General features: G+C 35.7%; 1 protein-coding gene across 3 annotated transcripts; it reads right to left on the bottom strand.

Moving 5' to 3' along the window:
- Positions 1–6,457: 6,457 nt before the first annotated feature.
- LOC110095188 lies at positions 6,458–23,966 on the bottom strand. 3 transcript variants are annotated; one of them, XR_003701952.1, is made up of 9 exons: positions 23,539–23,670; positions 11,967–12,100; positions 11,820–11,888; positions 11,655–11,726; positions 10,912–10,994; positions 10,708–10,839; positions 10,299–10,509; positions 9,403–9,567; positions 6,458–6,826 (listed from the first exon to the last, which is right to left on the bottom strand). XR_003701952.1 is itself a non-coding variant. In XM_020820619.2 (8 exons), the coding sequence occupies exons 1-8, from the start codon at positions 23,923–23,925 to the stop codon at positions 9,523–9,525; spliced, it is 1,137 nt and encodes a 378-aa protein (XP_020676278.1). In that variant the 5' UTR covers positions 23,926–23,966; the 3' UTR covers positions 9,156–9,522. The 3 variants fall into 3 exon arrangements, 1 of the variants encoding a protein (XP_020676278.1); XR_002302943.2 differs by having other exon boundaries at positions 6,482–6,826; positions 11,967–12,104; positions 23,539–23,966; XM_020820619.2 differs by lacking the exon at positions 6,458–6,826 and having other exon boundaries at positions 9,156–9,567; positions 11,967–12,104; positions 23,539–23,966.
- Positions 23,967–26,395: the final 2,429 nt, after the last annotated feature.

Genomic DNA, 26,395 nt, shown 5'->3' with positions numbered 1-26,395 from the left:
TGTACTCTGACTGTTGTACTATATGTGAATTATAGTATCTGCTGCTGTTTCTTTTCTGTAATGTAATTATCTCTGGCTCTGGATATATGTATGTATGGATTGATATGAACAACAGATGAGGAAACCGATAGAAAGAAAAAAAAAAGAGGCAATAGAACGATCAGATGAATCCTTTCGCTACACGGATCTTGGGGTCGTCACAGAAAGTCTGGCGTCTGTCGGCGGGCGACGAACCGTCAGAAAGACCGTTGTATAGTGACAAAGGTCGAAAGGAACATTGTTGGGTGGAAGTCCAAGAATAATTAAAAGTCGGGTGGAAGTCCGGCGTTAGTTGGAGGCTGAGTGTAAGTCTAGTATCAATCAGTGGCTGGGCAAAATTCTGGCGTTAGTTCGTGGCCAGGCAGAAATCTAGTGCCAGTTGGTTGCCAGACAGAAGTCTATCAACAGTTGGTGGCCGAGCTGAAGTACGACAGTGGTCGATGAGGAGTCTAGTGGCAAGAGAAGTCTTACTTCTCTTCTTGCTTGGGGTCCCTTTTATCTCCCTCATCAATGAAGAATGAGGGGTTTATTTATGATTTTTTTAGAGTGACATGGCAAGTAAATAGGAGAAAGATTAAGAGTAAGTTGAGAGTGGTTTGAATAGATGGCCGATGTTGATCTCCTTGATCATGGAATGTTTATTGGGAATTTGAATGTCTTAATGATAATATCATAATTTGGAGATCTTGGGCTCGGTGGATTCGTCTCATCAAGCTGTTCGATTCGACTATAAGCATGTCACATTTTGAAACCGTTTGATAATTCAAATTATGGTTTGAACCTTCCAAATGCTCTTCAGGTCTTTGCTTTATATAAATTAATATTAATAATATTTTTATGTGATTCAAAAATTTGAATTAAATGTTAGATATATAAATATGTCAAAAATTGAATTTCTGAAACTATCCGAGAGACTTAAATAACTACAAATGATTTATACCATTCTTCGTCTTTAATGTTCTGTAGCCAAAGTCTCATTCCAACCTCCTTTTTGGTCGGGTCCAATAGGTGGTGACAGTACATCATGAGCTTCATATAGTTGGATGGCTTAATCACGAAGAATTGATGCCTTCAAGCTAGGAGTGGTTGGGGTTGAAATAAAAAAAATAAAATTACAAAAGTATTTTAAAGTTATATATAATATTAAATTGAAACAAAAAATTATATCATGATGTTCTAATAAAAAATAATCAAGTTGAATTTTAAAGCTTTTGAATTGTTGGATTTAAATTTATCTATGTGTGAAACCCGACTTTAATCACTCGTAGATTAGTATAACCTTGAAAGTAGGGGTGGGTGTCAATATTTAACATGACCCGAAAATTCGACCCGAAAATTTGACCCGAAAATTTCGGGTTAGGGTCAACCCGAACCCGAAACGGGTTGGGTTCAAGTTCAAAAAAATCTTCGGGTTAACCCTCTGACCCGAAATTGACCCGTTTTGACTCGAAAACCCGATTTTAACCTGGCAACCCGATTTTGACCCAAAAACCCGATTTTAACACGGCAATCCGATTTTGACCCGAAAAAGATGAGATAACCCCTTTTTTGACCCCAAAAGAAGAGATAGACCGGTTTTTTACCCGAAAATTAGTAATTTTTTGTTGAAAACGGGTCATTCGAGTCGTGTCGGGTTGACCAGAACCCGAAGCGGGCCTGGTTCGGGTTGACCCGAATAGTGCCGAGTCAGTTTCGGGTTCGACCCGAACCCGACCCGTGACCTGAAATTGACACCCCTACTTGAAAGCTCTGTGAGAATGGAATATTTGTAGTCAAAGTGTGAATGAATGCTAAAATGTCCAAAAGATTATATTCACCCTAAATTTGTAGAGATCTAAGGGTTATATGCAAGACTAAATGAATAAATAGATAAAGATTATATTCACCCTATGCTAAAGCTTATGTCGCCTTGTAGAGGGAGAAAAGCGAGTGAACTTGCACTGCAAGGTAGGCATGCACTATGGATAGCTAATTGTGATAGGGCAAGTTTGAATTCTCTTGAATAATTGTCTTCGTTGTAGCTGAGGTGGAAAACAAAATCAATAGTGCTATATGGGGAGAAATTATTTTATGCAGAGTCCGAGTTGGAAGAACCGTCCCACATATGAGTGTATACACTGTGTATAAATTTATACACAATGTGTATCAACTTTTTGTACATAGTGTGTACACTCACAGTCTGCACGGTTCTTATCATCTGAACTCAGCACGAAATAATTTCTTCTACATATATAGGTGGATGCTGAGTGACGTTGCTGGTGAATTTATTGAGGGCGTAGGGTGTAAACGAGTCGAATCACGCTCAAGTTACTCATATTGTGATCTTGAGCTTGATTAATTAATCAAGTTCTAGCTTAAATTTACGAGTTTGAGTCCACTCCCGAGCTGACTCGTTTATTATGAAAGAACGAAGATAATTATGATTTAAATAGTTATTATAGTAAAAGGATAAAAAATAAGAATTAAAAAAAATAAAGAATCGCTTAATTAATAAATTGAAGGGGAATATATTTTTAAATATTTTTAATAATTTTATAATTAAATTTTAAATATTAAAATATTTTAAATATATTTTATATTAATATTTATTAAACAAACTGACTCACGAGCTAATGGGTTGAGTCACTCAAGCTTAGTTTGTTTAGGGTTTGGAGTGAGCTGCTAAATCTAATTTATTGGATGCAGCTCCTCTTTTTATGCATTGCATGTTTGTATTGTAGCTCGCTGCCCTTAAATTTATATTTTTATTAAATTATATTTTTATTTCTTGAAAGGATATAATTATTTATCCTTCATATTCTATGAAATTGGGCATAATTATGAGTGTAAATGAATCAAGCTGAGCTAAATCATATATGGCTTAAACTTAAATTAAATTAATTAATCCAGTTTGTTTATTATGAAAGATTAAAAAAAATTTGATTTAAACAATTATTATAATAAAATGATAAAAAATAAAATAACAAAGAGTCACTTATATAAAAAATAGATTCTTATATATATTTTAAACATTTTTTTAAAAAATTGTTCTTAAAAATCTCAAATCCAAATATATTTTAAGTATATTTTAAATCAATATTTTTTAAATGAGTTACCTTGTGAGCTAAAGAGTCAAGTTAGGATAGGCTTAAGCTTTGCTCGATAGCTCATTGAGACTCTAATAGCTCATCGAGCTCGGCTTACAAGCCATTTATCAAGTCAAGCTTGAGCCAGCTAGACTCACTTGCACCGATAGGCAAAACTTTCAATTATTCCAATAAGAATATATACAAATTATGTAAATAGACTTATATTTGAACTACAAAGTACATAGTTATGTACACTACAAATATATAATAATATAAAATTTTATATTTAAAAATATATATATACAAAACGAGTACATACTAATAGACATCATAAACTATAATATTTAGGCTTCGTTTGTCACAGCTTTTAATCACAACTTTTCATTGCTTTTAAATAATTTTTATACTAAAAAGCTACTAAGAAATAAGAAAACTATCCCGAACAAAGACTTAAGCTTCATTTAGAACAGCTTTCTTACTACTTCTTAAAGCACATTTTCAATACAAAAATTTTAATTTATATACTAGAAAATTGCTTTAAGAAATAGTAAGAAAGCCGTCCCAAACAAAGCCATAGACTTTATTTAGGACTGGCTTTCTTATTGCTTATTAAAACAACTTTTTAGTACAAAAATTTTAATTTTTGTAATTTTAATATTATAAAGCTACTTTAAGTACTAAGAAAGCGGTCCCTAACATGTCCTTACCCGATGAGTAATCGTTTCTTCACATCACATCCTATTATTAATATGATGGGCAAAAAGATGCCATAAAACAAGCAATAATATATCATTACATGTGTTGAGCTTTGGTAAACCATATATTAGATGACAAAACCAGAATAATAGGCTCTTAAACTGGTATGCCATTCAGAATAAGAAGGATTTGTAGGTGGCCTACTTTGCACTTTATGGTGTTAATAGGAAAACCACAAGTAGATCCTTGTGGCAATGGTGCTGAAGTTTTCTTCTGCATGGGACCTCTCTCCTCCTGCATCTGCAAGATAAGGCTTTGTTAGGTGGCCAAGCATCCACCAATACTGATAAATGATGAAGGCAAGTGTGGGAAGCATTAGTAAGGGCATCTCCAGCCGAAAATCTCATTTTCCACTGCAAAATACAGCAAAACTTTAAAATGCGGTAATTCTGCTCCAATCGAACTCCATTTCGGGGGCTTCTTCCTCTTGTAACCGTCTTTCTCCATTTCGCGGGCAAATCCTGTTGACACATAAAAATTTAGAGGGTGAACAGTGTGATGTCAATATTGGTGTCGTATTGTTCACTTGCGATGAAATAGCGGCAAAGTTGTTGCTCGGTTGGAGCGACAGAAGAACGACAAACAGTTGTTTGCCGTTCCATTGGAGATGGTCTAATTAAAAAAAATGGGAATTGTATATTTATTTCCATGCAATGAAGAAAGGAAGAAATTCTTGAGAGTATGGAGATGGGTTTTGTTAGAGCGTTTGGTGAGTCCAAATGGAGGAAGAAGAAGAATAGGAGGAATTTGGTTGGTTTTGGTGGTTGGTTGTCTTTTTTTAATTTGAGTTGCTTATGAGAAGAATCGGACTTTGTGGTGAGATTATTTATGACTGAAAGAAATTTTTATATTTTCAAAATGATATAAAAATAATAAATTCTAATTTAATCCTTTTATTTTTTAATATATGGCATTTATATTGGATTATCATTTATATTTAAGTGTAGAAATTAGGGGATTTTTTGTTGGGTGTTTTAAAATGTATAAAATTTAGAAATATAAAATAATTGGAATATATGTATCGTAAAACTACCTAAATTATTTAATTTTATGCAAAGTAAATAAACTGAAATATTTTTTGTGTTTTGTATTAATTTTTTTTTTTAATGAGTAAGCACTGTCCTTAGACCAGTGAAAACTCCGGTCAACCTAGCATGCAACCCACACCAATTTACACGGGCCAACACTTCAGGCTTTCACTGCTTGCCAAGGGATTCGAACCAGGGACCTAAGCTTTACCCAACGACTCTTCACCACCCGGACAAGCAGCGGTGGGTTTATTACATATTTCATATGCATTGAAATACGATGGATATAATTGGTGATGGCAGGTGACGATGACAACAGAAGCTATGGGTAGCAACCGTAGGTGACCGTAGGTGAGCAATTTTATTATTTTTGGTTTTTTATAACGAAGAAGCATGTTATTATTCTCTCTAACTTGTACTCCACAAAATTAAATGTTTCTTCAATGAATAAATTACAATTATATGAAATAACATCCACATAAATTTAAGTATATAGATAAATTGAGTATGGAGTTAGGCCTTCTTCATTTGTGTGAAATAGAAGGATTAAAAAAAATTCTTTTATCTATAATATTGAAACACATTTTTATTTGAACGAAAAAAAAAAAAAAAAATCTTTTTACACTCTCATACTTGATGAATTATCTCAACTATTAAGATTCAACTTTGTGGGCTATCACTACATTTATTTTCATTAAAGCTTCATTTGAGTTAGTTTTTTGTCACTATTTTTTTGTTGCTTTCAAAAAATTTGTGCTGAAAAATTGCTGTAGAAAGCAGTAAGAAAATTGTCTCAAATAAAACAGAAGTGATCATGAGATGTTCACCTCTAATATAGTAATGGAGTACTGAACTTCATATGACAATCACATGCATCCTCTCATGCATTCATAATGAGGTGGAATCTACTTAATGTTTGATCTAATATTTATTGTAAAAAGATATCAAATTTCTATTCAATATAAGAAAAAACCCAAAAAGTAGGGACCATCTATTTATATATGAGAATTGAAGTAATCATTGTAGAATTAACTATATAAAATTATATAAGAAACATAATTTGTAATCAATATAATTATTTGTGTAGTGAGCAAATTTGGTTTGTAGTTGGTTGCTAGTTGAGAACTATAGAAGAGTTGAATTCTTTGGGCAAATAGCCTAAATAATTGAGAGATTTCTTAAGTACTTGGGCTAGTCACATAGCTTAGTAGTGAAGATTTATGTTTCGTTTGAGATGATTTTCTTATTGTTTTTAAAATAATTTTTTAATACAAAATTTTCTTAAACTAAAAAATTTTGTACTAAAAAACTGCTTCAGAAAATAATAAGAAAGTCGTTCCAAACAAAGCCTTAATAAGGGTTGATCCCTGGAAAAATTGACAAACTTTGATTTTTGGTGACTGAGGCTTCATTTGGGATGACTTTCTTACTATTTTTTGAAGTAATTTTTTAGTAAAAAAAAGTTTAAACTAAAATTTTTTGTATTAGGAAACTGCTTTAGAAAGCAATAAAAAAATTATCCCAAATGAAGCCTTAGGCTAGAGACAATTCAAAGCTTCGCAGTTCTGAGTTGCAAGTGATTTAAACTGATTCACGGTCAACAACTTACTATACATGACTCAAATTGACTTATAGCTCCGAAGGTAATCTTTGGGCAACTGCAACATGCTTTATCAATGAGTACTAATTTGACATGTATAACACTATATATTATGATATATTTTGTGTACTTAACTTCCAATAAAAATATTTTGAACATATAATAATATAAAAACTAATTTGGTGGGTATCCAGCTCGGTACCGGCACTCAGTACCGCTGGATATCGCTGGATATCGTTGGGTACCCAGTGCTTAACTGGACGGTTCTCCCGTCCGGTCTCTGTACAGAATAAAAGCTCCTTTCCCACACCCTACTTGTACTTGTCTTTGATTACCTGCACATTTAGAACCTTGATAAAGTACATGAGCTTAAAGCTCTCTCACTTCATCTTCAATGGCTTTGCCAGCCCGGGGCTCCTTTGCTTTTACACCGTCAATGACAATAAGCTACTTGATAATTAATGATAAGGAACCTTTAGCATCTCTTGCCAAGTTCTCATCTTATGGTGAACACTAACTAGCACAGGGAAGAGAGGTGAGCCACTGATGGCATGGAGGTGAACATTTCAAAGGCCCGAGCAACAATGTAGAAAGTTGTATGGGAAACCTGTCATCATGATAGTGTAATCTATAGGGCTCATGTTTCTATCAAACTACAATTGGGAGTGTGTGACGAGAGAGAGAGAGGGGGAGGGGGCGCGGAGTTCAATGGTCTATGTGAGCTTTGACAACTTTGTGCTACTAGGATTAGGGCATCTCCAACCGAAAATCTCATTTTTCACTCCAAAATGCAGTGAAACTAAAAAATGGAATGAACATATCCAATCAAACTCCATTTTGAGCCCTTCGCATAAGGTAACCGTCTTTCTCCTCTTCGCACGTTTCTTCGACAAATCCGGTAGACACAGAAAAATAACACAGGTGAACAGTGCGACACTAATATTGGTGTCGCGCTGTTCACCCGCAACCAAATACCATAAGTTTTGCCGTTTGGCTGGATCTCGCGAGCAACGTCATTCATGTGTTTAGAGTTCGGTTGGAGATGCCCTTATGCAACATGTGGAGATTAGGCTTGGCATGGAGGTTGCAAACTGCCCATTTATTTGGGTTATCAAAGTAGAGGAGAGAGCGACTGGGGCGAGAAGTGGTTTTTAAGCTGTTGATTTGAGAAGAGGATGGAGGGGAAGAATTGATTGTTATAGAGTGGGCAATATAGATGATAATTCTGGGACACGGTGGGGGTGCTCTGTGAAGCATTACAGATAAATGACAACGGGTGTGTTCAAGGTGACTTGGCTACACTTTGCTGAACAATTTGTGAATTAGAAGCTGGCAATAGATATACTCAAAATTGGGATTGTAGCTGGAATTAAGCAATTTTCATGTGAAGAGAGAAGGCAGTGAAAGTAACGAAGTGTGCTACAATCAAGAGAGAGGGAGGTGTACAAGACAGTGAGGAGATCGATGGATAGGGGACTGGAAGAGAGAGAAGCTGAGGAACAAGGCATGCAAAACAGTGGATTGATTTGGTGCACTATACATATTGGTGTAGCTAGAAATCTGAAGCAAAGGAATGAAGAAATCTGATTTGGTATAACTTGCAAAAGAAAACACAAGATAATGTGCAGTCATAGTGGATTAATAATGTGAACTAAACAAATAAAAACTGGTGTTCTACATATGTAAATCGGTGTGTTATGTTAATGCTGTATCTAAATTGTGTTAATGAACGAAAAATGGCATTAAAAGGCCATCTATAGTAACCATGGCTGGGCTTGCCAAAACAAATGAATTTTAATTTTGCAAGTGGCAAATTAAACATATCAAACTTCATCAAAGCTGGATTCTGCATCAAAGTTAATGATGTCTTGAAACCAAAAAATTGTTTTTCTTGAAATATTGAACACATTTAATCACAAATATCAAAAATTAATAATTAATGCGATCAAATTCTCCACTATATGCGTCAATAACAAGCCAAAAGTTTTACACTGAAACCAAAATTTTCACAAGAAGTTTTGAATTTTCTAATAAAATCCAGAATACATAGCTTCATATCCAAAATCTAGAATACAGATCCAATCCAAATGTTAGCTTTTCATATAACATGTGGCTTTAAGAATTAGTAATAGTGAAAATTCAGTATGATAAAACCAAACTAACTACTTTAAAACTGAACAAATTTTTTTAATAAAATTCGTTCAATACTATCTGTTAATTTTCACACACTCACACCCCTACATAGTTAACCAGTTATTAGAATGTTAGGGCCAAGGCGATTTCATAGCGCAAGGCCTGTTTGGCGATGCTTCTTTATGTGTTATGCTATATTGTATTTTCTTTTATTATACTATATTATGTTGTCATGTCTGTTAAATAAAATGAATAATTATTAACTTTACTGTGATAAAGAAATTTGATTGATAAAAGCATCAAATAATACGAATTAATTAACTAATAATATAGATATTATTAACAAATAATACTAATTACATTATTTTTAACATTATTAATGACATTAATAATTTAAAAAACTTCATAACATCCATCAGTAAACTAATAATTAAAAATAAAATACAAAATGGATGATTTTTTATAGTAATATCAAAATAAATAGAGTTACATCTGTCTTTATTTTCCACAACCCACATTTTCTAGTTTCTATGAAACAAAACTTTTTCATCTAGTAGTAACTTCAATCAAATGCCTAAAAATTGATTTTGCTATCCTAAAACAAAATCTGTTGACAAAAATGGACGCCTAAGTTTTTGGGCTTTCAATCCTCTCGCATCAGTGTTCTTAATAAAAGTAAGAGGAAAAAGCTAATTTAGCTTTCCCCAATAGATTTATTCAACTGAGACAATATAGAATTAATGAAATTACATAGAACAACCATCTGCAAAGAAGATACCTTTAAGGTTTTGCCATCTGAGCCCTTGAGCTGATCATAGGCGGTGTAACAAATATTTCATTCCTGTAGCTGTTGGAAAGTACTGTGCATTTGAATGACGTATACAAATTGGAAACAATACTAATCTAGGCTGAACTCCTTGAGCCATATCAAGACCTCATTTCTCTGCAGCAACAACAACGAAAATAAGAGAGCTTGAAATCAACGGTGCCTAAACTAAGGAACTAAATAAAATCCACATTCAAACAAAGCTAAAATAATCAAATTTCCAAAATAAAAATATGATGTGGGGAGAAACATGAAGAAGCAAGATGAAGAAGAGCTAAACAGCTCTAGGAGACCAAAAACAGTGAAAAACTGTTATAATTCCAAAAATATTCATTTCCTCTTTCTTCTTACAACTGATATATTTATAAGCTACTAAGGAAAATCATAGAGAAACCTAGAGAAATCAAGAATATTCTAGAATCCTATAACAAACTTATAACAAATTAATTAACATATGCCTAAGGAACAATTTAACTAAAATGTTCTGCATCAAAATGACAAATGCCATGGTTTTTATATTGATTGAAAACTACATCTAACATATTATAGCCAGCGGATTGTAAAGACTAAAGACTTTTCATTCAAAGAGACAATACGCTTAATATTCTGTGTAAAAAATTGGCATATAATCTTCAAATCACATCTTCCATTCATCACCATATAGGATAAATGAACATATGGTTCATGCTTACTCAACAAATCTGTAAAGGTTAGTGATGCATGTAATCACTTATAAGAAGGTTTTGTGCATTCTCTTGCAGAAAATAGAACAAATCATAGAACATAAGAGCCGTTATTTTCTTGAATTGTACAAAAATTCTGTACAATTTAAAGGAAAAAAGAGGTACCATGATGAAGCTCCATGTCCGCCCAGGATCATTGTAACGAGCAAGCACGCAACCCCGGATAGGATTTAAACCACATTGAATCAGAGCAGACCGTAGTTCTTTTTCTTTTTGTCTAACTACATCCTCAGCTGGCCTGCCACTGAACTTTATGGCTGCAGCAATGCCTCCTACCTTTCTCAAGCTGATTGTTTCTAAACTAGGTTCAGGTAAGCTGCTCATGGAATGTAACCAAGTTTAATCATCCAAAGAGTAAAACTTCTAAAACCTAAACTTGGTACTTAAATAATGACATGCTCATTTATTTATTCCAGAAGCTATATAGATTTTCAAATGTTACAGAAACTTCATCCTTGGTTTAGGTGCTAAATTTTGTTCAACATGACATGTAAACAAAGTTTTATTCGCTTACTTGCTTAATTCTTTATCCATGGGGAGAACTATCTGGATTGATACTTCCGACAGTTCAGCGTCATTAGCCTGTGTAAAGACAGGGGTGGTCATGGGAATCTTTTCCATTGTGGAATTCTTGCCAAATATGTACCTAAGATGATCAAAATAATGATGTAAACTTAACTGAAACAACGTTACGCAGAAATGGAATTGACTTACTCACCCTGCAACATCATTAAATCCAGATGAGCCTGAAAGCTTATCTCCTTTAGTCTCAGCCACAAGGAAGGATGCATACTTCCTAACCTATGGCAACAGAATAATCCATTACCATTGTCCTTCTATTATTCAAATTCTAATATAACGAATCAAAATAATGTAAGATTAACGGGTGATATATGTTGTTTTCAAGAAAAGCAAGAATGACTCGCTTAAACAACCATTAAAAAAAGCACATTACAGGTAAAAAAAAAGCATTAGGACAAGTTCTGACAGTTTCTCTACATAAACATATTTTAGTTAAATTGAGAAACAATGAGATAGGTTTATATTAAAAGAGGATTGTGTGATACACAGAATCTCATCTAAAAATTCAATATATCGAGACAAATGACTAAAAATATGGATTAGAGATTGCCTTTTGCTTCACAATATGAGAAATTATTATGTGCAGACGCCAAACACAGCTCTACATCCGGAGACCAACCAGAATGAGCCACGTCAGCAATACAGAGCGAGGTACCGAGCAGTACTGAGCCGCGATACCGATGTGGCTCATTTTGATTGGTCTCCAAACGGTATTCGGCGTCCGCACAAAATAATTTCTCTCACAATACACAAACGAGATAGTGGCATAATGATAACATAATATCATATAAGTAGAAACGGGAATTTTTCATGACCACAAAAAATTTAGTCATTTCCAGGAACAACTGTATTGAAACAAGCTTGAATGAAGATCATTACCTCATACTGGGCAGTTCTTTTCAGGATCTCGTAATTTGGTGTTTCCAAGTCTGGAGTCTTATAAAACCGCAGCTATCGAAGATTAAATGCTTTACATAAGAATGTCCGATGAGCACACCTATGCGTGCTGGCTTTTCTTAAAGATCAACAAAATTGAATATGTACCTGCCTTGCAACATCCACTACACCTTCCAAAGAGAAGTACTCATTGTTCTCAATTGAATCCCATAGATCCTACAGATAGCAATAACAGAAGTCACATCAAATTTGTAAAAAGAACAGAGTCAATCAAAACAAGAACATGAACCTCACCACGTGGCTGCAAAACTTCATATTCTCAGGGTTTACACCCATGATAGACACGCCAGTGAAAACCAACTCCGGCTTCCATGGTATAAGCACAAACTTCATCACCATTGTCCACCTCGTTGTTAGCTCAAATGGCCCTGTCTACAAAAACTGAAAAGTAAAACTAAACTTCCCAAATAAATTTAGACTTAAATACGATCACAACTGCTGCTATAAATGCGGTCAAATTTAAATTAGAATTTATGCTGTAAAAAGATGCTTTGTGTTAATGTTACTGAATTTTTCATATTTGAATTAAACATCTTATTAAAAAAATTATTTTAAACCCAAGTAAAAAATCTTCTATCTGATAAACACCATGAATGAGTCTGATAAAAAAATAGTTTTAAAATTTTGCAAACTAAAAGAATTATTTAACCTGGTTTATAAATAAGGATAACTAATCATAACTTTATTCCACGGTTTCAAACGTTAACAATATCAAATTAATATACATTAATGACAGATAAATTACAACATCAATCACTCAATTACACAATTACTGTATCATATATTACATGTAAATTATGACTATAAATATTTACAAATCATCAATATTATTGTAAATATTTAGCTTTTAGGAATCCATTTAATTATTTTCTTATTAAGACGGATTTAATTGAACAAATCACTCCATCTTTATTTCGAATAATATCTTAAAAATAACTAGTGATATTAAGAAAGTTGCAAATGATGTACTTGAAGTATCAAAAAAAAAAAAGCTCATAATAGTAAAAAAAATTAGTGGTTGAATCAAAATGTACAAGAAAAGATAAAAAAAGAAGTTTTGTTATAAAAAATGGTTTAGATATAAAAACTTGGATATAAAAGCTTGGAAAATTAAAAAAGATATAAAGAGGCTTGTAAGGAGTCTAGAAAAATAATATGATATTCAAAGAATTTAGCTTTTAATAATTTATAAAATAGATTAAATACAAAGGACGGTGAAATATATATATATATATATGAGGCTCACCTTTGCGCAATTCCAGTAAAAAATGCCTCGATGCTTACGCCTCCAGTTTTTTTTACGAGGCTTGCGCCTCAACTTAGTTGAGGCCCACCTTGCCTCACTGGTATGAGGCTTACGCCTCACGCTATATATATATATTAAAACTTACATAAATCTTGAAGTAAATGCCCGACATTGGACTCTATAGGAGAGGAGGAAGGGGAGAGAGCAGTTCATCATAATGATGATTCAAAATTTCAAATGAAGAACCCCTTAGTGATGACAATGCTGATGACTTATGAGTTCTTATATGATATGTCATTGCTATTTATTTTTGGAAATTTGAATTATATGTTAATGAAAAGAATACTGAGATTTGGGAAAGATAGAATTTTGAGTTGAACTATATTTCATGTTGTCTTATTATTGGGATATTTTGATTTTACTTCATATCTTATGCTTTTTTATATTTTATATTATTCATTCTGTAATAACTGGTTTAGGCTTGGCCGGTTCAACCGAACCGGCCAGCCTTCTATTATTAGCGCGAAACAGAGAGGGCGGCGACGGCTTCGTGCGTGAGAGCAAGGTAGGTTTTTCTTTTCTCCGATTTTAGCAAATGATTATCTTCAAGGGTAAGAAATAGCAATTCCTTTTCATTCTTATCGTTATCAGAGTGTTATTTTGGGAGAAATTTGAAGAACGAGAGAATCGGTCGAGAAAGAGAAGGAAAAAGGTTTGTAGAAATTTTTCTTTCAGATTTAGTATAAATTTCCTTCGTTTACTTCGTTTAAAGCGAACAATGTGTTTCTTAAAGTTAAAGGAAGAGAATTGAAGCAAAGAGAAGAATTTTGGGAGAGAAGGATTTAGGGATTTTTAGAAAATTCCTATTTCACCTTTTGTAAGTAACTATCCGTAAATAAATTTAATTCAACTTTGTTATGAAAGCATGTTTTATAGAAGTTATATTTTGTGGATGTTATAGGAACTCAAAGTTGAGGTTGCTCCAAGGATTGAGAATTTTGAAGGATTAAAGTGAGTATTTATAAAAGTTTAAATTTCTTTATTTCAATTCTATTTTTCATTTAGAAAGAAGTATATATGAAATTATTTAGATTTATGATTTCTGCTACTATTGGAAATGATTAACTAAAATAAGCAACGGCATGTATGTGTACATTTATGGAAAAGAAAAATGATATGTACTGAGTATATCAAGAAATATAAAGTAAAGTTTAGAAAGAAAACATACACATGTATATGATTCGTATATGCAAATGATAAGTAATACTTATAGAGATATATGTAAGATATGTTGTATGCAATGGTAACAATAAGAATGAAAATGAGAAAAGAAAAGAAAAGTGAATAAATGAAAAGGTATTGAAAACGACAGGAGTTCACCCCCTTATGGTACTGGCTGGGGACACCGTACTCGTGCACGAAAAAGGAAAAGGAAAAATGATATGGAAATGGAAAAAAGAAATCAAATGGAAAAGGTTGAACCTTTGGGTACTTTGAGACGGTGCTCCTGTGCAAAACAGATGGGAAAAGGCAATATAAATGAAATATTAAAGGTAACAATTGTTTTAAATGAAGATATCTGAAGAAGTATAAATCAATGAAATGAGAAGCAGCTGAAAGAGTACGGAGCTTTTAATGTTTACAGTGTGTTTTGCTCATTGCACGTGCAATGAAACCAAACGAAAGATTATTGATAATAAGATTTTAAAAAAAAAAAAAAAAAAAAAGAAGCTTTGTTATAAAAAAATGGTTTAGATATAAAAACTTGGATATAAAAGCTTGGAAAATTAAAAAAAGATATAAAGAGACTTGTAAGGAGTCTAGAAAAATAATATGATATGCAAAGAATTTAGTTTTTAATAATTTATAAAATAGATTAAATACAATACAAAGGAGGGTGAAATATATATATATATATATATATAAAAGTTAGCCAAACAAAGAGATACGGGAAAAAAGGATTTAATTCAAGTGAAGTGCATTAAGTATAAAGATCAAAAAGTACTTTTATTAGAAGTACAATATTCAACATAGATTGATGAGATATTTCGATAAACTTTTAAATGATGATTATGAAAATATGATTGATTTTAGTAACCATAGAACCTTAAATGAAAATAGAAAATTTTATTTTTATCGTTGTATTAGTAAAATTGAAGTTAGAGAGACGTTAAAGAAAATAAAGTGTAGAAAAGCTATTGGACCTCATGATATTCCAATAGAGATGTGGAAATATTTAGGAGAAGGAATTTCTTGGCTTATTGAACTTTTTAATATTATTTTGAAGGCTAAGAAGATGTCAAATGAGCGGAGAAAGAGTGTGTTGATTCCTATTTTTAAGAATAAAGGTGATACAAAAGAGTTTACGAATTAAAGAGAAATTAAGTTAATGTGTCATACATTAAAATTATAGGAGAGAGTTATTGAGTATATGTCATAAGACTAGAGAGGGAATTGAAAGAAAACTTGAATTATGAAGGTTAACCTTAGAGTCTAAAGGTTTTCATTTGAGTAGATCTAAAACCAAATACATGGAGTATAATTTTAGTAGTAATAAATCTAGTGGGGGATTTGTGACGTTGGGCAATCAAGTAATTAAAAAGAATAAACATTTTAGATAGCTTGGGTCTATTGTTCAAAGTGATGGTAAAATAGATGAGGATATTATTAGTAGAATTTAAGTTGAATGTTTGAAGTGGAAAAATGTATTGGGCCTGTTGTCAGATAGAAAAGTATCCCTCAAACTAAAGAGAAAATTCTATAAGATAATGGTGAAACCAACAATGATTTATGGCGCAGAATGTTGGCCATTAAAAGAGAAGCACAAAATTAAGTTAAGTGTTGTAGAGATGAGGATGCATAGGTGGATGAGTGGCTTTACACTTAAAAAAATAGAAAAATAAACGAGTATATACGCTAAAAGGTTGGAGTAGCTTTAGTGGCAGTAAGTTAAAGAGAGTCTCCTCAGATGGTTTGGTCACATAAATGTCAGCTTTTCGATGACCCAATTAGGAGAGTAGATGTATTAGATTTGACCTATGTTAAGAAATGTAGAGGTGGACCTCAAAGACTTGGTTATAAAGTATTAGAAATGACCTTTGTTTATTAGATTTAAATGAGAATTTAACTCTTAAGGAGATAATGGAGAAAAGGATTCAGGTTGCCGACCCCACATAGTAGGATAAAGGCTTTATGTTGTTGTTATTGTATCTTTTCTTCACTAAATAAAGAATAGAACAATGTAGAGGGCAAGCAATTGGTACATAACTTTATTTGTCATGGTATCACAAAAAATCCACTAAATCTCCTTTTGTTACATAGATCCTTGAAGATTAGCCAGCCTTGCCATTTTCTCGTTTGACAAAGAATTGAATGTTCGTCTTTGTGTCTTAAGATCTTGTTAAAATCACTTTGTAGATTTGGTACACATCATATGTGGATCTTTCTTGCTTGCTCACTCAATGAACGACAATTCATCCACATGGTCGCTAATAATTGTTGCTCCCCACATGATTGCACATTGTGCTATGCGTTGCTCATGCTTTCTATGAATATTTGCAAAGATCTACCACTCATGAATCAGTATTGCTCGTAATTAAGCATATGACTACGCGTGCCGCTTCACTCACATCACTTACCATTGTAGGTCTATCTTGACTTGATGCAAATGCTCAGCCTTCGACTCAACACACAATTTGAACTTGACTGTTCAGTCGAGCTTGCTGGCTATCGAACTTGTGCAAACTCATAGTCCTTGTCTTGATTAAACTCTACATGCCGATCACACCCATACCATCCACCAATATGGATGGCTTTGGCATACAACTCACACGTAAAAATTACCCTACTTGGGAATTTCATATTTGATTATTTGTTTTAGGAAGAAATTTATGTAGACACATTGATGTGAGTGATTTCGCTCCTTTTGAATAACTAAAATAGGCTCAATAGAAAAATAAAGATACAGGAGTTATAACATGGATCATTGGACAATTGATCAATTGGTTTTTCTCAATCTGCGGTCATATAAAGTTACCAAAGATATATGACAATATTTACACACACTTTACAATTAAAATAATGTAGCAAGAAATTTTCAATCAAAATATGAGATTGCTAATTGCACCCAAGGAGATCTATCAATGCATGATTACTTTTTTGGGCTGAAAATTATATGGATTGAATTAGTGGATATAATATGTGCATGTTGACCTGCATCTTATATCCAGAAGAAACAAAAGTAAAAATTCTGCGTACAAACCTCATGCCTGGCGGATCCACGATTTCTGCCGGAATCCCTGCCAAAATTCCGCCGAGGAACTGTAGATTCGGCGCCGTTCACTCCAACCTTTCTTCTCGGGCTTCTAACCTCTTTCGTCTCTCCGCAAGTGCCACTCCACCTGTATCTTTCTTCCAAGTGCGGCAACTTTAGGGTGTCTTTTTATTTTATTTGGAGTCGTTTGTAAGAGTTTGAGTTGTTGAAATCATCGTTTGTAGTTTTAATTTCCGCTGCTTAGTCTTAATTAAGTTGCCTATTCTTTTTGAGGTATTTTGTATCTTCTTTTAGTTAGGAAGTCAATTTTTCTTTTTGTGATCAAGAGATATAGGGTCCCCTATATTTTTTGATTACATCAAGTTATAACATGGATCATTGGACAATTGATCAATTGGTTTTTCTCAATCTGCAGTCATATAAAGTTACCAAAGATATATGAGAATATTTACACACACTTTACAATTAAAATAATGTAGCAAGAAATTTTCAATCAAAATATGAGATTGCTAATTGACCCAAGGAGATCTCTCAATGCATGATTACCTTTTTGGGCTGAAAATTTTATGGATTGAATTAGTGGATATAATATGTGCAAAAGTACATTCTTAGTATCTTTTAGTTATTCAAGAGGTACACAAACACAATAGATCAATTCTTAAAGAAACATTGTCCTAATTTTGAGGTGGTTCATTCCAACTTGATGACTTGTGATCCTTTTCCATCCATATATGTGCGCTTTAGAGAACTATTTTGTGAGGAACGACTTGCAACACAAATTATATTTCAACATCAAGTACATGAGAATTCTATTGAGAATAAAATCAATGTGAAAAATAAAGGAAAAAGCATGCAACAGATATAACAATACACATGTAAAGGTTACAAGCATATTCTATAACTATTGTAAGATGTTGGGGCATGTAATTAAGGAATGTTGAATACGTCCGCATAATCAACAATCAACTCAGCACACGCAACAATTAAGGATCATGTTGTTCGTTTAGCAACAATGGGCAAATTTGAGGTTAATCATGAGGTGGTTCAATAGATGATAATTAAATCCCTATTTGTTTAAGGGCTTTAAGGTACATATATCAAGAAGACTGACACGTCAGCTCCGTACAGTTCTTTTGTAATATTGGAATAGCATTGTCTATTTATAGTTCTGTTTGTACCGTATCTCATATTCATTCAATACACAATATTTCCTGTTTCATGTATCTCGCTTTCTCTCCTTTGTCTTCTTCACATGGTATCAGAGCCAAGCCGTCTTCATGGCTGAACAAGGATCCTCGGTATCTCAGACCTCCTCCACCCCTACCAACTCTGGTAACTTCTCTGATTTCACCATTCCACCGCCTCTAAAATTCTTGATCTCAAACCTTAAAAATCTGGTTCCAAATCCACTCTCCTCCGACAACTATCAAATCTGACGGATTCAACTTTTGCAACATTTCACAGCAAATGGTTTCTCCGGCTTTCTCACCGGCGAAGTTTCTTGCCCGCAAGACTCCTCCAGCACTGAATATAGCAAATGGCGCCTAATCGATCGAAATCTTATTTCCGCTCTGTTCTCAACCATCTCCCCTGCCATCTTACCCTACGTTCTATCCTCCACCACTTCCCATCATGTCTGGACAACCCTTGAACGCCGAATGCAACCCATAAATCGTTCAAGAGTTATCCAACTCAAGAACGAACTTCACAACGTTCAAATGCGAAGCACCTCCATGCAATAGTATCTTCTACAAATTAAAAACCTCGTCGACAATATCGCTGCATCGGGATCGCAACTTGATACAGAGGACATTGTTCTCTATATCCTGAACGGTCTACCCTCATCCTACAATTCGTTCAAAACCGCTATCCGGACATCTCTCCATCCTATTGATTGGGACACTCTCTATTCTCTCCTAATAAGTGAAGAGATCAACCTGACTCAAGAAAACCAAAAAGACTCCTCTGCTCCAATGGACAATCAAGTTCTTTATGCAAACAGTTCAGCTCCTGGCCGTGGAAGAAGCCAGAACCGACCGGTCAAGAATCGGAACTCAACATACAGAAACAATTCCTCATACTCAGCTCGTCCGCCTTCCACTGCCAATCCTTCAGATCGTCCCACATGCCAGATCTGCGGAAAAACAGGATATGTTGCGCTAAATTGTTGGCACCGATGCAACTTCAAATACGCACCAACCACCTCAGCCTCTCCGCGCACTCTTCTCTCACAGCAATCAAGAACTCCGACTACTGACTGGGTGCTTGACTCCGGCGCATCCACACATCTCACTCCGGACCTCTCCAACCTTCAACTCAGCTCACCCTATCAAGGGTCAGACAGTTTCTGTGGCTAACGGTTCCTCAATTCCGATCCAAAACTCCGGTCAAGGGATCCTCCCGCTACCCGACTCGGCTCGTAAGATCTTTCTTCGCAATTTATTACATGTCCCATCCTTAACGCACAACCTTATTTCAATTTCAAAACTAACAGCTGATAATCAGGTTTCGATATGCTTTAATGCTAACGGGTTTGTTATTAAGGATGGGCAGGACAATCGTCCTCTTCTTCATGGTCAAATGCGTAACGGATTATATCATCTTCAACTCACACCTTTGACCCGCCCGACGTCGTTTCTTGCAGCTCAATCCTCTGCCCATCTCTGGCACTCAAGGCTCGGTCACCCACATCTTGGAGTCCTGAACACGTTGTGTCCTATTCTTCAAAATCTTTCAACTATACCCGAACAATTTTTCTGCACTTCTTGTAATATGGCAAAGAGCCATAAAATTCCATTTAATAAAAGTGTTTCTTCTTCTCCGCATGTTTTTTATCTTATACACTCGGATGTTTGGGGTCCGGCTCCTCAACCTTCGTTAAACGGTTTTAACTATTACGCTATTTTTATCGATGATTATTCCAAATTTTCTTGGCTTTATTTAATGCACTCAAAGCATGAAACGTTTTCCAAATTTAGTCATTTTTGCTCTCTTATAAAAACGCAATTTAACTCTACGCCAAAAATTTTTAGATCCGACGGAGGCGGAGAATTCACAAGCAAACAATTTCAATCCTACTTGCTGACTCACGGCATTTCGCACCAAATCAATTGCCCGCACACCCCCGAACAAAATGGCACCGCAGAGCGCAAAGACCGACATCTTCTTGACACTACTCGGGCTCTCCTGCACGAATCAAAACTTCCCGTCAATTTTTGGGCCGAAGCCATTAGCACTGCAAACTACCTAATCAACCTCCTTCCGTCCAAAGCTGTCAAAGACCAAGTTCCTCATCATCTCCTATACGGCACCTCCCCCTCCTACAATCATCTTCGCTCGTTTGGTTGTCTATGCTTTCCGTGGTTGAAACCATATGCCAAAGATAAACTTTCCCCCCGCTCTCAGCCCTGCATCTTTCTTAGTTACTCTTCCTACCACAAGGGCTATAGGTGCTTCAACCCCTCCACTAACAAGATTCAGATCTCTAGACACGTTATTTTCAATGAACACATATTCCCGTATCAGACTCCAACCATCACAACCCCGGCTGCTTCCACCGAAACCAACACAAATTCACCTCACTTTCTGCTTACTCCCACCTCCATCATTCCTACCACAGCACCCTCAATTCCTCTTTCCTCCATCACGCCTCAAATTTCCACAGCACCTCCCACTCCCCCCTGCCAAGACGCTTCGATCTCACACTCTAGCACCACTCCGTCCACTACTTCCAGTCCGCTCATCACCTCTCAACCGGCTCATCACATGCAAACTCGTGCCAAATCTGGCATCTACAAACCCAGACAAATTCTAGATCTCTCAATCACTATCTCTTCCTCATCCACTCCAACCACTTACGCTCAAGCCTAAAAAATTCCTCACTGGCGGGCAGCCATGTCAGTTGAATTTCTTGCGCTTCAACGGCAAGGTACGTGGTCGCTTGTTCCTCCACCACCTAACGCTCCAATATTCGGGTGCAAATGGACGTTCAAAACCAAGCTTCTTCCAAACGGGAAACTCGACAAACATAAAGCTCGACTGGTCGCTCAAGGATTCAATCAAATTCTCGGGGTCAATTACACATAAACGTTGAGCCCCGTCGCAAAAATGCCCACCGTAAGGATCCTTCTCACTCTCGCGTTACATCACCAATGGTCCATCCTACAACTCGACATAGCAAATGCCTTTCTCCACGGCGATCTTCACGACAATGTTCTCATGCGACAGCCTACCGGATTCATCTACAATCAATTTCTGCATCACGTCTGCAAACTTCACAAATCTTTATACGGGCTAAAGCAAGCACCGCGGCAGTGGTTCCATAAGCTAACCACTCTTCTCCAACAATTCGGCTTCAGGTTTAGTCGTTCAAATCCTTCGCTTTTAATCTTCAATAAAAACAATATACAAATTTATTTCCTCATCTATGTCGTGACATCTTGCTTACAGGCAACGACAAACAAACCATACAAAAACTTCTCCAACACCTCCAAGAACATTTTGCTCTCAAGCAACTGGGAAACGTCTCACTGTATCTCGGAATTCAAGTCCTCAAGACCTCCTCTGGCTATTTTTTTACATCAGACTCATTATGCCCAAAAACTCTTGCAGGATTCGGGATTTGCAAATTGCCGCCCAGCACCAACCCCAATCACTCCAAAAAGCTCCTCCACACCTGAAGATGACAAGTTGTTCCCTGACATACACCTCTACCGCAAACTCGTCGGGTCTCTCCAATACTTGTCCATCACTCGTCCGGACATAGCCTTCGCAACCAACCGGGTATGCCAATATATGCATGCTCCCACCGAAGGCAACTTCAAGAGCCTCAAACGATTGCTCCGATATATAAAAGGCTCTCTACACTATGGTCTTCCAATCTCTCTTGACAATCTCCAACTCCGGACGTATGCCGACGCCGATTGGGCCTCCGACAATCTAGATCGGAAGTCCACCTCAGGATTTTGCACATTTCTTGGCCACAATCTCATCTCCTGGTCTGTCAAGAAACAAGCTACCGTGGCCAAATCCTCCACCGAAGCAGAATACCGATCTCTGTCTGCCGCAACATCCGACGTCATATGGCTTCGTCGCTTGGTTGAAGAACTCCAGATTCCGCAAGCATCTCCGACTACGATCTATTGCGACAACACCTCCGCTATCGCCCTCGCAAACAATCCAGTCTTCCATGCCAGAACAAAGCACGTTGAAATAGACTACCACTTTATTCGTCAACATTTGGATTCCAAAGCTATTCACATTGAGCATATTAGCTCCACCGATCAAATAGCTGACATACTTACCAAGCCCCTCGCCACCTCTAGATTCAAAGAGTTGCAAAACAAATTGACCATTCAAAACTTGAATGATCAATTTGAGGGGGCCTATCAAGAAGACTGACACGTCAGCTCCGTACAGTTCTTTTGTGATATTGGAATAGCATTGTCTATTTATAGTTCTGCTTGTACCATATCTCATATTCATTCAATACACAATATTTCTTGTTTCCTGTATCTCGCTTTCTCTCCTTTGTCTTCTTCACAACATACACACTACTCTCTTCATCATAGTTTTTAGATTTTGGTGTTTCTAATCATATGATTGGTAATTCATATATATTTGAAAATATTCGAACATATCAAAGATTATCATTTGTTTGTATTGCTAATAGTGTTGATTATCTATCAAAGATGTTGGAGAATTAATCATACAATGAAAGATGTCCTCATATCTCCTAGGCTCTCAAGTAATCTCCTCTTAGTAGAAAAATTACTTGATAATAATTGTGCTGTTTGATTTTCTTACAATGGTTGCACCGTGTAAGATTAGAATAGGGGAAAAATACTCCTGAAGGAGCCTAAATCTTGACAACTATTTTCCTTGCATCGTTCTATTTCTGAGATGGTCTCATTATCCTCTACTACATTAAATCATAATAATAGTCCTTGGCACAAAAGATCAGGTCATCCAAATTCTTTGAAAATTGTCAACTCTACTTGCTCAGAGATAATTGGATTTCTAATTTGCGTACAGTTTGAGTTCGTTTTGGGCATTCATTGTGTTGCAGATTTTATCAACTCTACCACTGCATGTAGAGTATACGGTTTGCCTATAAAAATAATATGATTTACATATATTAATTGATGATGGATTATTAATTCCATTCTAACTGTGAATCTATTCGGAAGTGTATCAATATTCACAAGAATATTAAAAAAAAAATCCAATCAACCAAAAGCAAACACGACAAAGCTAAGGTTTTGGCACGAGGACGGAATTGGCATTACCTGCCACACGCGATGGAGCTGGAACTGCGGGGAGAAGAGGAGCTTGAGGAGGCGGATGTTGAACAGATACCCATCGATGGTGTCGTGCTTCGTGATGGGATCGCGAAATCGAACTCGGGAATCGTACATCGAGCGGTCGATTCCCTGCTCATCGAAAAGATGGGGTAGGTCGGCGTAGAGGAAATCGATTAGCTCTTTCAAGTTGGAGGCCGCACCGCCTTTGGGCACGCTTTGTTCCACAAAGCTTCTCTGCATAACGCACTTCAATGGGCTAACCCGTTTCGAGATTGATAGTGATGACTGCTTGGGGAATGCCGCCGGCCGACGCAGGGCTGTGGTGATGGCTGGAATTTGCCGGACATGTTGGCCGGAGAAGGTTGTCGCCATAGTATTAGCTTCTACACTTCATCAATTTTGTTAATCCTTTTATATGTCAACTATCCGGAGCTTATGGCCTTATCCTATCGAACCGAGCTTGCGGCTGGGAAAGGGACAAACAGAACCTATGCCATGCGTATTTTTATTTTTGAACGGTCATAAAAAATATGATAGTTATTTACCTATTTAATATTCAAAATATTAATATTATATATCTATCAGATAAAGCATTACTTAACAATAATAATTAATTTATCATGATCAGAAATCAAGCTTTAGAATTAAAAAGGATTATATTTATCTAATCATCTACTAATTGACTTCATGTATATACAAAATGTAATATACAAAGACAGCTGAAATCTTTAACTATTAAGCTCGTTACTAGTATTTTTTAGTACCGTAAACACATGAAGTATCACATGCACTAGAGAGAGATATAGGATTTAATGATCAAGTTTTGTAAGAAGATTTAACACAGACATATTAGAGAAAGTGGTGCAATATTCATAAAAGACATAAGAGTTTTTAGGTGAAAATTTCTAAAAAAGAAGAAAAACGATGGGGCCTTGCCCAGTTGTAAAAGTCACTAGTATTTGTGGTTCGTTATAAATGATGTCCTTCCTGGGGGAAGGCGTTTGGCTCAGCGTAACAAATATACATCATATAAAGTACAATACATAGTTGGAGTTTGAATAATCCGGTGATGTGAGAGTTTTTCTCAGGATAGTGTTGTCCTGCTCATTTGGTCGGTAGGATCGTATTTGGGCAACGATAGTCGGAGGGACCGTATTTGAGGTCAGATGAATCATAGTTGGGCGACGGTCGGAGGGATTGTATTTGGAGGTAAGAGTGATTGTCGTTGGCGGGCGACAGTGTTCAGAGTGGATCGTAGTTGGCATGTAACGGTGGTAGGAGGGACTATAGTCGATAAGCGACGAATGTCGGATGGACCATGGTCAGCGAGCAAAGGAGGTCAAAAGGGACTAGTCAGCGGGCAGAGCTCGAAGGATTGTGGTCGGCGGGCTTTGGAGGATGAAGGGATCGTAGTCGGTGGGCGATGGTGGTCGGAGTGGACTGTAGTCGACGGGGATTGAAGATATTGTAGTAGGCGGGCAACAATGGTTGGAGAGACATAGTCGGCAGATGATAGAGGTCAAAGAAATCGTAATTGGCAGAGGTCAGAGTGAATCGTAATAGACAAGCGATGGTGGTCCAACATTGGTCAGCGGCCGGGCGATGGTTCGATGATGGTTGGGCAGAGGTCAACGTTCGAGCGATGGCCAGACGATGGTTCAATGGAGTTCGTTGGCAGTGGTGCTTGGGCAAAGCTCTAGATTCTTGAAGCCTAAGAGCTCTGTCTAATTTCTAGCAAAGGTCCAAGCCCTCTCCTTCATGTGGGAAGAGATGATCTATTTATATATTTTTTAAGAGCGGCATGAACCGTAAATATGAAAAAGATCTGTGACAAATTCGGAGTGCTCCATCGGATGACCCATATTGATCCCCCCGATCATTGTCAAGCATCTATGTGTCCAATGATGTCAGAATTAAGCGATCTTGGGCTTGTTCGATTTGTCTCATCGAATTGCTCGATTCGAATATAAGCGTGTTATATTTAAATATCATTTGGTCATCCAATTTATGTTCTTAAGCTTCCAAATATGCTTCGGGCCCTCGATTTGGACCCATTTGGTTTCGGATTGGATCGATTTTGATGTCGATGCGTTCGTTTCTTCGAGACATTCAATTTGACAATAAGTTTGCTAAAATCAAAGTTCGGATAGTCCCAGATTTAATTTTGGAAATTTTAAATTCATATTTGCATCTAGATTCGTGCCATAAAGATAATTTTTTAATGGCATATCAATAATAATTTTCAAATAAGTGGAAATATATTACTAAGACGTCTTGGTCGGATTTTCTTCATTAATAGAAGGTAAAGAGAGAAGCATGAGCAGTTGATGCTTATCGATAGAGAAAGTGAAGTTGAGGAAGTTTTGAGTAGTTTCTGTCGTAATTACCTTCCTCTTGGCTAGGGTATAATAGTAATAGAGAGTTTTTCTCATCTCATTAGATCTATCATTGAGCATTTTAAGTGATTTTTTTCTCAATAAAGATGTAACTTAGGCTTCCTTTGGGATAATTTTTTTATTACTTCTTAAAATAGAGTTTTAATACAAAAGTTAAATTTTTTTTATCAAAACTCTATTTTAAGAAGCAATAAAAAAGCCTTCCCAAATGAAGCCTTAGTTTTATCTCTCCTAAATAATATGAAATAGAATCCTCAATGTACCTTATTATTTGATTCTTAGATTTCGTTTGGAATAGTTTTCTTACAGATTTCTAAAGCGGCTTTTCAATACAAAAATTTTAATACTATGAAGCTTCGAAAGCAATAAAAAATCCGTCCCAAACGAAACCTTAGTTGAATCATTTATTGTGCACATTTGCAGGTACACATGCTTCTCTCTTTTGC

The sequence above is a fragment of the Dendrobium catenatum genome, unplaced genomic scaffold, assembly GCF_001605985.2.
Source record: "Dendrobium catenatum unplaced genomic scaffold, ASM160598v2 fragScaff_scaffold_1063, whole genome shotgun sequence".
Lineage (NCBI taxonomy): Eukaryota > Viridiplantae > Streptophyta > Magnoliopsida > Asparagales > Orchidaceae > Dendrobium > Dendrobium catenatum.
This window is presented reverse-complemented; position numbering and strand designations above follow the sequence as displayed.

Excerpts from the sequence above, each read along its gene's own strand:
- LOC110095188 (XM_020820619.2), bottom strand. The coding sequence starts at position 23,925 with ATGGCGACAACCTTCTCCGGCCAACATGTCCGGCAAATTCCAGCCATC. Across the intron at positions 10,995-11,654 it reads AAAGAACTGCCCAGTATGAG|GTTAGGAAGTATGCATCCTT; the intron begins GTAATGATCTTC and ends CTGTTGCCATAG. Across the intron at positions 10,510-10,707 it reads ATGGATAAAGAATTAAGCAA|CTTACCTGAACCTAGTTTAG; the intron begins GTAAGCGAATAA and ends TTCCATGAGCAG.